This window comes from Paroedura picta, chromosome 14 (assembly GCF_049243985.1).
Source record: "Paroedura picta isolate Pp20150507F chromosome 14, Ppicta_v3.0, whole genome shotgun sequence".
Lineage (NCBI taxonomy): Eukaryota > Metazoa > Chordata > Lepidosauria > Squamata > Gekkonidae > Paroedura > Paroedura picta.
The window spans coordinates 37446341-37462538 of NC_135382.1; the positions used below are offsets into that span (position 1 = coordinate 37446341).

At 47.1% G+C, this 16198-nt stretch overlaps 1 protein-coding gene across 1 annotated transcript; it reads right to left on the reverse strand.

The window, feature by feature from the left end:
- Nucleotides 1-1469: 1469 nt before the first annotated feature.
- MPHOSPH6 (M-phase phosphoprotein 6) lies at nucleotides 1470-8064 on the reverse strand. Its single transcript, XM_077310181.1, has 5 exons — nucleotides 7910-8064; nucleotides 3276-3388; nucleotides 3075-3165; nucleotides 2764-2864; nucleotides 1470-1786 (listed from the first exon to the last, which is right to left on the reverse strand). The coding sequence occupies exons 1-5, from the start codon at nucleotides 8054-8056 to the stop codon at nucleotides 1645-1647; spliced, it is 594 nt and encodes a 197-aa protein (XP_077166296.1). The 5' UTR covers nucleotides 8057-8064; the 3' UTR covers nucleotides 1470-1644.
- Nucleotides 8065-16198: the final 8134 nt, after the last annotated feature.

Consider the following 16198-nt stretch of genomic DNA (forward strand, 5'->3'; position numbering starts at 1 on the left):
TGACCCAGTTTCGAGTCATTGACCCAGGAGTCTTTAATTAGCTCTGGAATGCTAAAGAAGATAATGCATCATATTTTTCCTGACAGTAATAAGACCCCCTCCTCGGGTCCGAAAGTCTCTTTATCTTCCCCTGCGTGATCCATCTCGAATAGCTAATGAGGTGTTGTCAAGAGAAAGATTGCCGTGCGTATGCTGCCCGTCCAAAGGTAATTGAGTTTCGTGCTCTGCTTCAGCAAGCTGCCCAATTCCTTTTGAAAGATGTGGTGCCTCCTTCCTGCCCTCCCCTCTTTGATCCTTTTAACCCCCCCCCCCCATGGCTGTTTTCGCGGCAGAGAAAAACTTCAGCAGGAATACCGGGACGACGACCAGCAAGACCAGGGGTAGTCAAACTGCGGCCCTCCAGATGTCCATGGACTACAATTCCCAGGAGCCCCCTGCCAGCATTCGCTGGCAGGGGGCTCCTGGGAATTGTAGTCCACGGACATCTGGAGGGCCGCAGTTTGACTACCCCTGAGCAAGACCATATCAAGCCAGACGGCAGACGCAGTTGGGGAAAGCCGGGTACAGTGTTTATTGTGACCTCAATGAAAAACAAGAAACACGGCGATTCTTGGCGTTCTCACCCCCAAACGGTTTCATCCCGACCCTGACCGGAGAGATCAGGTTTGGCCGAGACTGCTGGCAAGCTATCAGTTTTGAAAACTGTTACATGCGACTCTCTGGATGCGACAATGCCGCAGGGAAAATGGGAGAAGAATACAATGTAGAGCATGATATACAAGGAGAGATGCGTGGGGCAGCCACCCCCCCCTGCAGATTTCACACCCCAACTAATGCAATCTGGAGGGCTGACACTAGTTCTTCATAGAGTGATCCTGGGGGGGGGTGGTGTCATTTTTTAAAGCACAAAGCTTTTACCCACTGGTCCGTACGCACTGGGGCAAGAGACCGACAGCGCCCATATACTTTAGTTGTGCTTCTGCCAGAAATGGCTCAAGTCTCAAAGGACCGGCTTAAAAACAAAGCACTCCTTCACTTGACAAAAACTATATGTCCAGTATTGCCCCTTGCCTGACGCTCCCCTTTTGCAGTCCCAGCTCTCAGTAGGCATTGGGACCAGCTACCTAAAAACGGCTGTAGAAAATGATAAAAAATACTCTGTTGCAATAAAAAATACTCTTCAAATACGTAAATCAAATAAATTGTCAAGTTGCCTGGCTCTTTAAAAAAAATCTACCTTGAAAATTCCACTCAGCCAATCTTTAAAAAGCAAAACGTGTATGCTATAAAACTGCCATGGGAAAGGGCACCGCATGGCAAAATGACCAAAATTCACTTGGCCATTGCAGTCTTGGCTACAATCATACCCGGGACGTGTTCTCAGCCGACTCTGCCAACAGCTCGCTTACGTGCGGTAATAAACTCATGTTCTCACAGGGCCCGCACTTAAAGAAAAAAAAAGCCATGTGCCGAGAGTAGAGGATGTATGACATCCATTTATGTACGCGTCTGCTTTGAACAATGCATCCTTCCCCGAGACATAAAGAAAACCGGCGATTTAGAAAAATAACGGGTGTTAACCATAGTGCAAAAAAAAAAAAATGTTTTGTCGGCCTGATGGATGCGCAAACCGTCCGCGTCACCTTAATCTTGGGGTTTCAAAAACATTTTCTTCGCTTTGCTAGGTCCGTGCTGACTGTTCTCAGCCTCGTCTGAGTCCTGTAGGGCACGCTGGTCCCTTTTCTTCAAAAACTTCTTCCCGATGGTTCCGACCAACGTCTCGTACCTGTAAGGATCAAAACGCAGAACAGAAGGTGTGTTTGAAAACAAATGAAGTTGCAGTGGAAGAACTTCACGACCTTATCAGCGATGAAGGTCAACAATGAAGGCCAACTGAGGTGGCCCTGCTCACCTTCAAATCAATAACTAGGATCAACCCCCTATCACTCTCCTGAGACTCTCAACAGTATTAAGAATCCTGTTAAAACATCTGGAGGTTAAAAAGGCTGGCGACAGGAATGACAGATTTCTCTCTTTATAGAGCTGCACGATAGCAGAGGCCCTACAGCAGATTGCATGTGTGTAGAGTCTGTCCCTGGGAGCTAGAGATCATCATCCCTGGTAGAGCCAAGTTAGGAGTGCCAATCTCCAGGTGGCACCTGGAGATTTCCTGCTGTTACAGTTGATCTCTAGACAACCAAGATCCAAGAAAAGTGTGTATCCAACCTTTGCTTGAAGACTGCCAGTGAGGGGGAGCTCACCACCTCCTTAGGCAGCCTATTCCACTGCTGAACTACTCTGACTGTGAAATTTTTTTTCCTGATATCTAGCCTATATCGTTGTACTTGTAGTTTAAACCCATTACTGCGTGTCCTCTCCTCTGCAGTGTCCTCTCCTCTCCTCCCACTAGTATTAATAGGACTGTCTTTCTTAAGAAGGAAAAAAAAAAGATTATGAAATTGCATTTGTACGAACAGCAATAGATTAATCTGTCAGAGCTTTCGGAGGTGAACTGTCCATACAGGAAAATTAGTAACATGTATTGGCCAACTCGAAACGAAAGCGCCTGGAGAAAGTGGGGGTCAACAACGTGTTCCAAAAGTGATTATTTTATTCTGCAGTGGGCAATAGGCAAGGGTATGTTAGTTTTGATTTGCTTCTCTCCTGCATCAAGGGCTCTGTTGTTTCGCTTCAGCATGGGGACAGGAAACAGCAATGCATCTTTCTCGGTAATGTTAACTATGTTATAAAAATAACGGTTACCTTCTGGCCATTTCTTCATCCGATACATCAGCCTCCATTGCATTATCTTCCTCTTCGATTTCTTCTGTCTTGTACCTCGAGTTCATCCGGATCATTAACTTCTGAAAATGAAAAACGGGGATATCGGTTTAAATATTACGCTCCTTGAAGGAAGTCAAGGAGACAGATCTGGCAAGGAGGAGAAAATTGTTGTTTGAGAAAGACGGCACGTTCAGAATGTATAATTTTGTGCACTGCAAGCTTTTAACCATTGATTTCCCTCCCACCCCGCTGCTGGATTTGCCCACTCTGGGTTGGGAAATGGACAATACCTCAACTTCAGGGTTGAAGCCTTTGAAAGACATTCTGCCATAAAGCAGATCCTCACACGGCAGAAAGCTTCGCTCTTCTATTATTAAGCTCCTGCATTAAATAGAAACAAAAGGGGAGAGATTCATAAAGAAGTTCCGCTAAGTCAGCAGCTCAACAGGAGGCGGCAGGGAAAACCCAAAACAACCAAAACCGAAACGCACTCCTTCTCCTTTAGTTCCGGTAGATCCAGGACCCAGTGCTCCTTGCTGATCATTTTCTTCTCCTCTTCTTCGAGCTGCTTTTTGGTTTCCGAATCCAAGCCCCTCTGCATGAACTGAAACAAAAAGAGAGGGGTCTCTCAGGGGTACAATACTTGTCCAGGGGCGAGTGGGGTGGGGAAGGAAGAAGAAGAAGAAGAGCTGGTTCTTATATGCCGCTTTCCCCTACCCGAAGGAGGCTCAAAGCGGCTTACAGTCGCCCTACCTGAAAACATCCCCTAGAAGCTTGGAACGGAACTAACTAGATCCCAAGAGAACTCTACTGTCAAAAATGCAAAACGATTATCTCCTCCAAAGATTTACAAAACAGGAGCTTTGTACAACTTCTGCGGAGGATAAATTGCTTTTTAAAAAATCCCCCGATGCTTTTATAATTCTTATTTTTAAGCTTATTGTACTAATACTAATGCCCTGATTAGGGACTGGCCTTAACATGTTTTTATACTTAATTCTTACTGCTGTTTGAGCTAATCCGCCTTGTGGATCCTCTAAATCCTAATTGATCCTTTTATTTAAAAGTATTATTTGGCACCAGAATGTATTTTAGAAACTCCCGAAACAGTGGGGTAAGGAAGACTGCGAGTCTGCAAATGACACCTTTTGTTGCCACATCTTGTACAGGAGAAATGACAGTTGTGTTGCTTTTGTCCTGGCGCTGCAAAATAGCGTTTCGGAATTGCAGGGAAAGCATTATCGATGCAGCAATTTTCAAAAGCCCCAAGCAAACAAAACAGACTTCAGAACGCACTAACAAATTTTCATCTATGGGGAGCTCGATTTCGATGCTGAATGTGGACAACTGAAGTATCAATTAGGCATTTTAATGATCGAGGCATGGAGGGTGGCGGGCAAGGGAAGGCGAGAACTTTATTTCAAAAGGACAAGAATGACTCTCCCAGTACTGAGAGCCAGTTTGGTGTAGTGGTGAGGAGTGCGGACTTCTAATCTGGCATGCCAGGTTCAATTCTGCGCTCCCCCATATGCAGCCAGCTGAGTGACCTTGGGCTCACCACAGCACTGATAAAACTGTTCGGACCGAGCAGGAATATCAGGGCTCTCTCAGCCTCACCCACCTCACAGGGTGTCTGTTGTGGGGAGAGGAATGGGAAGGCGACTGTAAGCCGCTTTGAGCCTCCTTCGGGTAGGGAAAAGCGGCATATAAGAACAAACTCTTCTTCTTCTTCTTCTTCCTCTACTGGGCCGAATCAGACTTTGCCGGCTGATTTTGTATTCAGTGTAAGGTTGCCAACCTCTAGCCACAATCTGGAAATTTCTTAGAATTACAACTGAACTCCGGATGAATGAAGACCGTCGCCCTGGAGAATATGGCAGTTTTGGAAGGTGGTCTCTCTGGCCTTATGCCCCAGTGAGCACCCTTCCCATTTGCTGGCAGGGGCTCATGGGAATTGTAGTCCATGGACATCTGGAGGGCCACAGTTTGACTACCCCTGCCTCAGGGGTTCAGATGGCAGGAACTCTCCATAAGACTGCATGGAGAGATCTTTAATTGAGACGCTGGGAATGGAACCTGGGCCTTTGGGTGCAAAAAGCTGCACAAGAGACGGGACCCAGGCATCCCTGAAACACAGTTTGCTCATCCCTTCTAACTCACAACCACAGGAGACTGCTGAATGTATTCTAGGTTTACTCCTGTGTTGACAACTGACTGCAGAGCCCATGCCTCAAATGTAACCCCTGAGAAATGTCCGTAACACTCAGCTGCAAGCGTACACAGACTGCTCAGCAGACAAGTTGATCGAGAAAAGGTTTCTCCGAAAACTGAAGGTTTGAAAACCACCTGCTGAGGTACCTGGGATTTTCGTAGCCCTGACTACAGCGTGGCTAGATGTCCCACAGGCCCGATCCCTCCAAAGCAAGGACCTCCCCAGGATCAACCCCGCTTTTGAAGCAAGCAAGAAAGGGCAAACTAGCGGCAAAGGAATTCCAGGCGAATTGGCAAGTTACGAACAATCCATGGTGATACAGCCCTCTCAATTCCCTAAAGGTTTGTTAATTGAGCTTCGGCGGTGTTTGCGAGAGCTGCGTTTGCTTTACTTCCCCCTTTCAACATCTCGCTCTTCAAAGCTTTGGAGTCTGTGTTCATCCGGGACCCGGAGGCTTGCTCGACTCTCGACAAGCTCTGCAGCAAACGATCTGGGAACATGGCGGAGACTAGCCTCCGGTGAAATCCAACTAGCCAGCACTATTTGATCGGGCGTCCCGGGGAGCGCTAGGGTAGAAGAGAACCGCCTCCTGCTTTCCTGCGGCGGGAGGCAAGGATATACGTTTCCGTCAGCAAATAGGTTTCATTTTAAAGATTTCTTGCTCGTGCAGCAGCCCCAAACAGCAGGCGAGGAAAACGGTCGCTTCATTAGTAACTCCGACTCAGCGCAGGAGCTCGAAAAAGAAAAGTTCGCCGTAGGAAGGGCTCCGTGCCTTATTTGCAAAGCAGCACAGGCCTCGATCCACAGAATTTCAGGTCAGATGAATGTCCGTCAATACATTCCAAGTCCACTGCTGGGTTAAAACATTCCGCCTTGACCAAGTTTTGCTTGGGAAAATATGCACAACAGCGGGCGTCTGGGAAAGCATGTTGTACGCACATCAAGGTTCATGCATGCTCTCATAGTGGTAACAAGTATCCAAATAAATATGCAAATGTGTTCCGTTCCTGATTTAGTCGAACTGTGGTCCTGCAGACGTTCATGGACTACAATTCCCATGAGCCCCTGCCAGCATTTGGGGTTGGACGCTTTGGCATCCGAAGGGGCTGTTCGCGCCCGAAACGGTCATTCGTGCCTGCTTCAGGCGTAAATGGCCGCTTCAGACACCAAAGCGCCCAACCCTACTGGGGACGCCTGTCCTCGAAGCTAACAGAAGCCCGGCAGAGATGTGTGGCCAGCACCCTTCCGAAACGTGCCCCCAGAGGGATGTTTTAACCACATCAGATGTACAGCGACCTCGGAACAAAGTCAAGTGTCACCGTTCAAAAACAGATACTGTGTAAATATATAATCCATCGCGTTACGGCGCTTGGACCCAAAAGGACTTTTAAATGGCATCCTCTGACGCGGAAATAAAGTGGCACGGCGCACCATCAACCGAGGCAAACAAACCACGAAGCCTCAGCGATACAAAGGGATAAACATTTAATTAATATTTATAGTTTTTAAAAATTAATGCCGACTCAAACATCGACGTCGTTCACCGGAAAGGGAGCAATCAATTAGGAGACGAGCGGCTCTCAGTGGAAAGGCGTGCTGCATCGTAGGAGCCGAGACTATTTATTTTATTTATTTATTTAGATTTCTATACCGCCCATTTCTTTGCAGCTCTGGGCGGTTAAAACTAATTTCACTTTGGACTTGACACCAGATTCACAAATCCAAGGACGACAGTGAGCTCTACGCTTTATTAATATACCCCGTTGCCTACATTACCGCACTGGTGAATTGCAATTTTTTAAAATAAAAGTCAAACGAGGACATTCGCGGCGGACGCAAAACTAGATGATAAGGGAATGACCATTGGATTGGCCAAGGCGGGGACCGAGCTAAAATGGTTGTAAGAAGGCAGTTCTTGGCCTAGAGATTAGAGTCTGTGGTTCATAAACGGGCAGGCAGGCAGGCAGCCTTTCCAGGTAAGCTTTGCAACCGGGGTGCTGAACCGTCTGGACCAAATATTACAGCGTGAGAAGCGACGACTGGGAAGAAGTGAGGGGCAGTGGTTAGAGCGTTAGACTAGGATCCAGAAGAAGCGCTGGTTTTTTTCTATCCTGCTTTTCATTGCTCAAGGGAGTCTCAAAGTGGCTTATAAATGCAATAAATAAATAAATAAATGGAGTCTCAAAGTGGTTTATAAATGCAATAAATAAATAAATAAATAAATGGAGTCTCAAAGTGGCTTATAAATGCAATAAATAAATAAATAAATAGCTAGCTAGCTAGCCTTCCTTTTTCCACAACTGATACCCTGCAAATTAGGTGGGGCTGAGAGAGCTCTGACAGATCGGTACTGTGAGAACAGCTCTAACAGGACTGTGACTGGCCCAAGGTCGACCAGCTGGCTGCACATGAAGGAGGAGCGGGGAAATCACACCAGGCTCTCCAGACTGGGGGCTGCCACCCTTAGCCACAACAGCACACTGGCACAGGTTCAAATCCGGACTCGGCTACGAAGTAGGCTGGATGACCTCAAATCTCAAATGGGAGGAGGAAAAAAAGGAGAACGATGTGAATTCGCTCGGCTACAGTCGGGACCGTTCGGCTCAGCTCGTTTTCCCCGGCCGGAAACCCGAAGGCACTCGGCTCGCCTTCGCTCTCCGCGAAGCCCGCTCGGCTAGAATCGGGAGCGTTCGGCTCCGCTCGTTTGCTTGTCCCCGAGAGCCGAAGCCGCTCGGCTCGCCTTCGCCCCGCCCGAAGACCTTCGGATCCACTCGGCTCGGCTTCGTCCACCCCGAAGTCCTTCGGGCTCGCTCGGCTCCTCCCCCTTTCCCGCCGCTTCAGCCCGAAGTCTTTCGGCTCGGCCCACTTGCCCCTCCCCCTTCGCCGCGCTTCTTTCCCTCAACTGCCCCTCACCTTCATACGCAGCAGGTTCTTGGACAGTTTGCTCTTCACGTCCCGAGCCATGGCGGCGACGGGCACCGAGCCTCGGTTTGAACGGAGCCGACGGCGCCGCTTCCCCTTTCCCAGCAGGCCGCGGCTGTAAGATGTGTTACTGCGCATGCTCAGCTCGGAGAGAAGGGCTTGGTGACGCGTTCGGCTTCGCTTAGTTCCAGGGAGCTTGCGCCGGTTTTCTGAGCATGCGCTATGGGTCCAAGTGAAGCCGCTCTCTGACGCCTTCCCCTGGTCGTGCCCTCTTTCGGAATTTATTTTTATTTAAAAAAGGGATGTAGGAGCGGGGGATATATTCAAGTGGCTCGCCATGTTGGTCTCAATTAGTTTTTGTGTGCACATAAGATTGCCATTTGTCTGGGTTTAATTCTGGGGGGAAATACAGTGAAGGAAACGAATTTGACAACTGGGCTGGGCTTCACTTGAATAGCATTTAAAAGCAGATTTGGCATCCGGTGGCAAGGGCTGCCCATAAATGAAACTTCCATGTCCAACTCAGCAACCCTCTTTCTGTTGGTGCTCTGCTTGTAGGCATTCTGTGGAGAGACATTGGGGATGTTAGACTTTAAAAAGGCCTAAAAGTCTTTAGCTCTTAAAAACATAGGAAGAGCCTTGTTGGATCAGAGCAGTGGTCCATCTAGTCCAGCTTCGTGGTCACAGTGGTCAAGAACCTAAAAAGGTCAAAATAAGGGAAATAAACGCAAGCCTCTGTAGAGGCCTAATATTGATTTAAGTTAAAAACTACGGCTTATAGCATAGCCTCAATAAAATCAATGCATACTAGAGGGGCGTGCCTTAGAAAACAAGGACCAGTGAACCTGGCAACCCTATAAAACCATATAAGATGAAAAGAAGTTGATTTTTATACTCTGTTTTTCACAATCCAAAGGACTCCCAAAGCAGCTTACAGTTAGCTTCCCTCCCTCTTTCCACAACAGACACACTGAGAGAGCTCTGAGAGAACTGTTCTGTGAGATCAGCTCTAAGAGAACTGTGACTGGCCCAAGGTCACCTAGCTGCTTGCCTGTGGAGGAGTGGGGAATCAAACCCCATGCTCCAGATTAGAGGCCACTGCTCTTAACCATTATACCATGCTGGCTAGCTATACAGAGCCATCTTGAACAGTCATGCTTTGCATTTTCTCCAAAACACCGACAGGAGATGGAGTTCCACGGCATCAGTGCAGCAATCACAAAGGTCCTTGGGTCTCATACAGCAAGGGTTCCTACTGGGGGACTCTTACCTTTGGGTCTCAGGGGCCAGGCAGGTTGATTCAGGAGAGTGCTCTCCTTCAACGGCCTTGAAGCCAACCCCAAAATGTCAGAAAGCAAGGTTAAGCGTAACCCTGACAGTGACTCTTTGACATTTCAGGGAACAGCTCGGTTTCACAGGCTACCTTTTCGTCTGCATGGCCAATCAGAGGGCGAAATCCTCACTTGACCCTCCTGCTTTCCAAAAACACCTGGTGGCCCTCAGAAAAGGTGTCAACGGGGATGATGTTCGGGATTCGAAAGGTCAACGTCGACACCTTGAACTGAAAAGGCTGTGCTCTGCTGTTAAAGGCCTGTCTACAGCAACAGATTCCTGGAAAGCCCCTTCATTGCTGTAATTTGTGCTCACAGAAGCCACCAAACCAACTTCAAGGGGAACCCACAGAGAACACACTGAAAGGAAGAAAGCCCTCCTTTTTCTTCTTTTTTTAACCTTCCCCCCAAAGCCAGGGCATTGAAGGGTAACTGAGTACGTGCAGAGCGTGTTCTAAAACAAATCAATCGATATAACCTCAAAGGATTAAGGTTACTACCCCCCTTCCCTCCTCCACCACTTAGATGCCGAAAATGGATATAAACTTAGCATAATACTCCAATTTCCGAAACGGGTTGTTTGTGCCGTCCTCCTTCGAATAGCATCGAGCACAATAATTGAGATCCATTCCACCATCCTCTGCCGATACATCATCTTGTTTTCCACTTTCACGCTGAGGGGGGAATGATGGATAGTGTGTTTGGTGCCACTTGTAGGCAGGTAGCAATGTCCGGGAATCTCCGTAGCACACCTGGAGCAATGTCTCTCTCCATGCCAAGTCAGGTGCGTGGAAAATACGATCGCTGTACACGCCAGCATACTCCGCCAATACATCATCTTGTTCTCCGCTAACAGGAATGAGGAAAGGGTGCATCCTGAGCATAGCTGGTACGCATAAATGGCTGCAAATTCAGAATGCAGATTGCGTTTTCCTGTTTTTACCTGGACTAGTCAGGCCAGTGCTTCTCGAGTAGGTAGGTGAGACATGCATCACTTTCTCGTTACCCTTTAAGTGTCATCAGCACATTCTGTATTGATGCGATCTTGCCGAACTGCAGAACAAGATGATATACACTTTGGAGACATTGGCATGTAGGGCTGTACAAATCAAGTTGTCGCATTTGGGCCCGACAGATACTTTCCCAGATATATGTTTGAGATAAGGAACAACTCCGACAAGAATGACATGGACCTACCCAAAGCAATAGCTTGAGAGCCAGTGTGGCATAGTGGATAGATGGTGGAGTAGGTTCTTGGGAGACCTGGGTTCGAATCCCCACCTCTATCAAAGTGGAATGACCTTGGGCCTGTCAAATTCTCAGCTTGGTTTACCTCACAAGGTTGTTGTGAGACTACAAAGAAGGGAAGAAGGATGTTCTAAGCTGCTTTGAGGCCCAACTGGAGAGAGAAGCAGGATATAATTTTGTCTTCTGTAGGCTGCGGCAAGATGGAAATCTCTCCGTACCAAAGTGTGTGGAGCGTGTAACAATTGCTGGGCATTTTATTTAATTCTCGGTGTGTGTGCATGATGCATTCCATTCCTGTCCTATCTTGGAGACTCCCAGGGGATGGACTGGAGCTAGGAAGTCTTTTTCCCGTGTCTGGGTGGAGTTTGCCTCTGTGGAAAGGCAGGGTATAAATGCAAAAAAAAAAAAAATCTAGGAAGTGCTTTTTCCTAACTCACTGGCGCTGTAGAATTAAGAGTTGCGGTGAGAGGGAAGAAAGGGAACTATCACAGCGTACTTGTTAACTAGGCGATGTAATACTCTCCAGCCACATAGGTGCTGGCTTTGCAGTTTCCTGGGTCAATACGCCGTGCCTCTGACTTTAATAAACATTGATGCTGCGGGCTTGTTTCTGCCTGATTGAACTTCTGAAAGTTTATGGCGTGTGGGTTTCCCCCCCACCCCCGTCCTTTTTTTCCAGAGGGGTAGAAGCTGATTGATTAAATTGTCATTTTTTTTAAGTTACTCGCTGAATTATAACCCGGCATTTTTTAATAGTGTGATTTGTTTGAAACGACAGCTTTTTTCATAGCCCAAACCCACTGAGAATTTTGAAAGGGGAGGGGGTGGGGAGGAGGCAGCGGGAAATTTCACCAGCTCGGCATGTTCAGCTGCTCCTCGCTTGCGGAGGGAGTCAAAAAAATGAAACGGCAGCGCTTTATTTACTGAGAGTACATTGTGTAAATTGGAGGGTTTTAAAATTTCTGCAAGCCGTTTTTTTAGTCCCCTCGGGGAGGAAAAGGTGGGATAGAAATTATGAATGAAGGACAATAAAGACACGGCCACACCATGCAATACTGTCCGAGGTTCAAACATTTAATAATTAAATGTTTTCATTGAATGTACTAATCCGTTGTAACCCGGAACTGCCAACCTGTCATTAACAGTAATCAAACACCAAAAAATCAGGCCATGTATGTCACTGTTAATGCTAGAGACAAAGCCTGTTGCATTCAGGAATACAACAGGTGCTAGATGGGGGGGGGGGGACCTGGAAAGGCTGCAGGCAGCTGTTAGGGAACTCACCGGCAGGGATCTGCAGCCTCCGAGCCTCAGAGGGAAGTGGATGGAGGAGGGGGTAGTCAGGGGTGGGGGATGGAAGGGGATTGGCTGGCTACTGGATAGACAGATAAGCCGGTTGGAGGAGGAGGAGGCACTCAGGGGTGGGACAGCTGCCCTGAGTGGGCATTAAGCGCTGAGTGGCACTTAAGCCATGAGACCAGCTCCTCCTCCAAGGCCTTACCAGAAATATATTATCTGGAACAGCTAAGAGATTCAACCAAACAACTTTGCCCTTTTATCAGCAGGTTTACTTGCAAGGGAAGGGAGCAGACTGGATCTAAAATCTCTGCCCTTGAGAGCAACAGTCCCATCTCAGCAGGGTTGCCGTCTCTGGTCTGGGAAAATCCTGAAGATTTGGGGGTAGAGTCTGAGGAGGGCAGGGTTTAGGGATGGGAGGGACCATATGGAATCCAACCTCCAAGGCTGCCACTTTCTCCAGGGGACACCGATCTCTGTAGTGTGGGGATCAGCTGTAATTCTGGGAGCTCTTCAGGTTCCACCGGAGACTTGGCAACCCTGTTCCCCAAGCACCTGGGACAGGTAGTTAAAATCGCAGAATGGTAGACAGTTATTCTCACAATCCATCTTGCAGTTCTCCAAAAGGATGGTAGAAACTGGTCAGATAAATCCATCATTTTGCAACGACTCTCTTCCCCTCCCACAGCGCATTCTGGGCTTCCCTGGAGCACCACATCCTTCTGAAATGTCCTGTATTTCAGTCCACCTTTAAATACCTGCATGCTACAAGTTTATTACGGACAAGCATGGCTGGAGCGAAAATTCGGCTCCGGATGATGGATCACCCTTGTGACACACTGGCGAATCCAGAGCAGCTAACACCTGTGTTCGGCTTCTCCAGCAATCCCAATAGGAGGCTGATAAAAATACCAGCTTTTAATGACTACGGTGGATAGAATGGATTTTTTCCCTCCACACAATATTAGTCTTCATGCTGCCAGAGAGAATAAAATGGAACCCAGGGCAGGTTCTGTAAAACACAGTCTAAATTTTCCGCATCCCCCCTCCCCTAAACGCCAGCAAATGTGCTGTAGCCATTCTTAGTTTTTTTTTTAAGCATTGCATTCATTAAAATCAAAATGATTTATATTAGACCATTAGAGGTAGCATACTTTTAGTCTCAGTACAGCGGTCTCTCGATGACTGTTTCCCACATTTGCATGAGCAATTGACCTCTCATTAGTTGCTTATTAGTAAAGCCCCCCACACGCACACACACACACACACACACACACACAAACATGGAGGCAATGTGACAACACTCAAAGGCACAGCAAGAGAAATCTCTGTGTGATGTTAATAGATGTATTGAGATATTTGGTTAATATAGCTGAGTTTTGCCCAGTCATAGAAACAGGATACTGAGTGCAGAAAATAAATCTCTCAAGGAGTATAGGGCAAAAAAAGGTAAACTTATATTGATTCAGGTTGATCTGGTTCACATTCAGGCTGCAGTCAAAAGAAGAGATGTAAGCCCAATGAAAGACTTTGTTCCCTTTCATAGAATCATAGAGTTGGAAGGGGCCATACAGGCCATCTAGTCCAACCCCCTGCTCAACGCAGGATCAGCACTAAGCATCCTAAAGCATCCAAGAAAAGTGTGTATCCAACAGCCAGCTTGTCCAATGTTGTGTGTCTGGAAGTACAAGGGCACTGTATCTATAAGAGAGACCTGCAGAGCCTTGTGTCTCCATGGAAGGCCATGTGAAGGGAGTGAAAAGATCTGGAACTCCACTGGGAGCCAACGCAGCTGTTGCAGGACTGGTCTTATATGTATCCTCCATGGTGTTCATGGTAAGGACTTGCCAGCAGCATTTTGGACCAGTAAAAGTTGGTAATTTCTGAATGAGGCCCAGTGCTCTAGCATGGAGGTGACCATCATGTGGACAATTGCTAGCCATCAGTTGGTCATCCTACCAAGGAGAGGTGTGAATGCACTGCAGAAAAATGCTTCTCAGGAACATCACCAAACATGGGGCAAAGAACCCATGCAGAGACAGCCCGTGTTGTTGGAAATTCAAGACCCGGGGAGAAAGATCATTCAGAATAATTGAAAAAGCAGCCTGATTCATAGTACCTAACTCAGAAACACACACCTTAGAAACACACGCTGGCTTGTGAATGGGTAGATCGCAGCTCCCACCTTGCTGGGATTTTTACCTGTGTCCTCCACACAATCTGCTCACTAATGACATCTGGCCGAGGTTGGAAAGGATACTGAGCCAGGAGCCAAGCTGGGCATGAGCAACGCTGCAATCATTCATCCCAAGGCCCATCAGAAAGAGCAGGCCTGCTGGGGTGCAAAATGCTTGTATGTGCACATGTGCCTTTCGTGCTGGGCTAAGGGCTGCAGTGCACTGGCCTGTGTCTTTCTACAGGATCATTGTGATTTGCATGCGCCAGGGCTCAGGAGGCCATCCCAGGGCTAATGTTCAGGCAGAAGCTCCACGTTCACCCAACAAAGCATTCAACTCATCCTGCCTCTTAGCGTGCTGCCCCCGACAACTCTCCTAATTAAAATATCAAGATTGAAGTAGCCCAACCCTACAATGGACAAAATGAGAACAGCTGTACAGTTTAAGAGTTTCATCATAAAGCTGCTGAATGGAGCAGGCTGTCCCCATCTTGTCAGATCTCAGGGCAATATCTCATCCGATAAATATAGTGAAATGCTTACCTTAAGAAGACGACATATTTTTTGGCATTTCGCACGATGTCGCCAACCTCCCGTGTCCATCCAGCAAACCTCAAGCAACATCCGGCATTTTAAAGCACTAGTTGGGGAATTGCATAAAGTGGATCCCCCAACATAAAAAGCACAAGCTACAGGAGAGCAACCAGCAGGCCACACGGTAAGGAAATGTATGGAGGCGAAGAAGTGCTATCTCCACCTCCAATGTCCCGCCCTCACACCTGCCTCCCTCTCCCTTATCCCGGGAACGGGGTTTTTTTTTTTTTTAGAGCAAACTACCTGGAGCAACGAATAGGCATTCAATTGTGCAGGCAAAGCCAAAAAGAATTCATTGTCATTGTCGTTGTCATTGTTGTTGTCATTGTCTTCTTCTTCTTCTAGACCAGATGGAACAGTGCAGGGTTCCTTCTTATGTTCTAATGCACATCACTGAGAAAATATATTATGCACATCCTGTTGGTTTATTGACTCACAAATAATTGCTGATTAAACGTATCACTTTTTGTTCAAGGGACCAGATGCTATCACAGTTGTGATGGCACATGGGAAAAATGGAGTTTCGGGATCAAGAAAAGATGGGAAGAGAAATTGGAAAGGACAAAGGATTTCTGCGTGTTGACTGTGTTAGCCAACTCGTTGGTTCTGCTGGCACAGAAGTTCTTTTCAAGACCTATTAACCTCCTCCCTCCTTTGGACAGAAGAAGCAAGGGTAGTGCAGATAATCCAAAACGTGGGGCTGTCCTCCCATCTGCCCTCTTTTATAAAAAGGTGACATTAGACAGAAGCAGAGATGAAAAAGACATTCAGCCACTGGAGTTATGTGCTGACTGGCCGAGCTAATTAATCCATGCTGGGAAGCCTAGCCATGCTGGTTTCTCGGCGCCGAAAGACTCAGAAGGGAAAAGGTGAGATGTCTAGTGCTAATTAGTGCAATGCTCAAATTAATTTAGAACTGGACACATGAACACTCAGCAGGATGAGGCTCAGAGCCAGCACAAAACTCAAAGGCCAGCCAGAAGTCCGGTTTGAGCATGAAAACACCTTTAGGTGTTTTTTGGGGGAGGGGACATGGAATTGAAGTCATGGTGGATGGGCAGGTAGTTGCAAATTTTCTGGATTGTGCAGGGGGTTGGACTAGATGAACCTGGAGCTTCCTTCCAACTCTTTGATTCTATGATCAGACAGTCCCTTTGTACTTCTGCCCCCCCTCCTTGTCTATGCAGTCATTTATAGGAAGGACAATGCAACTTCTCATTTGTTTATTTGTCTGTTTTGAATTAATAATCTCCCTGTCATTCTGTCTTAGAGACTTGGACCATGAGCAACCACAACAGGAAAAGAAAATGATTGTTGATTGGCTTAATTTTTCCCAATTACGAAGCAAGACTTATCTCGTTAATGAGTGGTCCCCTCCTTCTTGTGTGGGTTAGTAGTACAGTTTAATATCATTTTGGAAATGACATTTTAATTTTTTTATAAATGACTCACACAATAATTAATCTAAACCCTCTTCTCCCCCCTCTGTCCCCCCTTCCTATTTCATCCTTTATTGGGAAACCGCGTGCCTTTCATTTCCTTTGGTCTAGATAGGATCACACCAGCTTAATTTGAAATAGAAGAGAGAGAAAATGAGACTCCCGGTTTGACCGGGTCTCTTGAGTCCACGCTGAT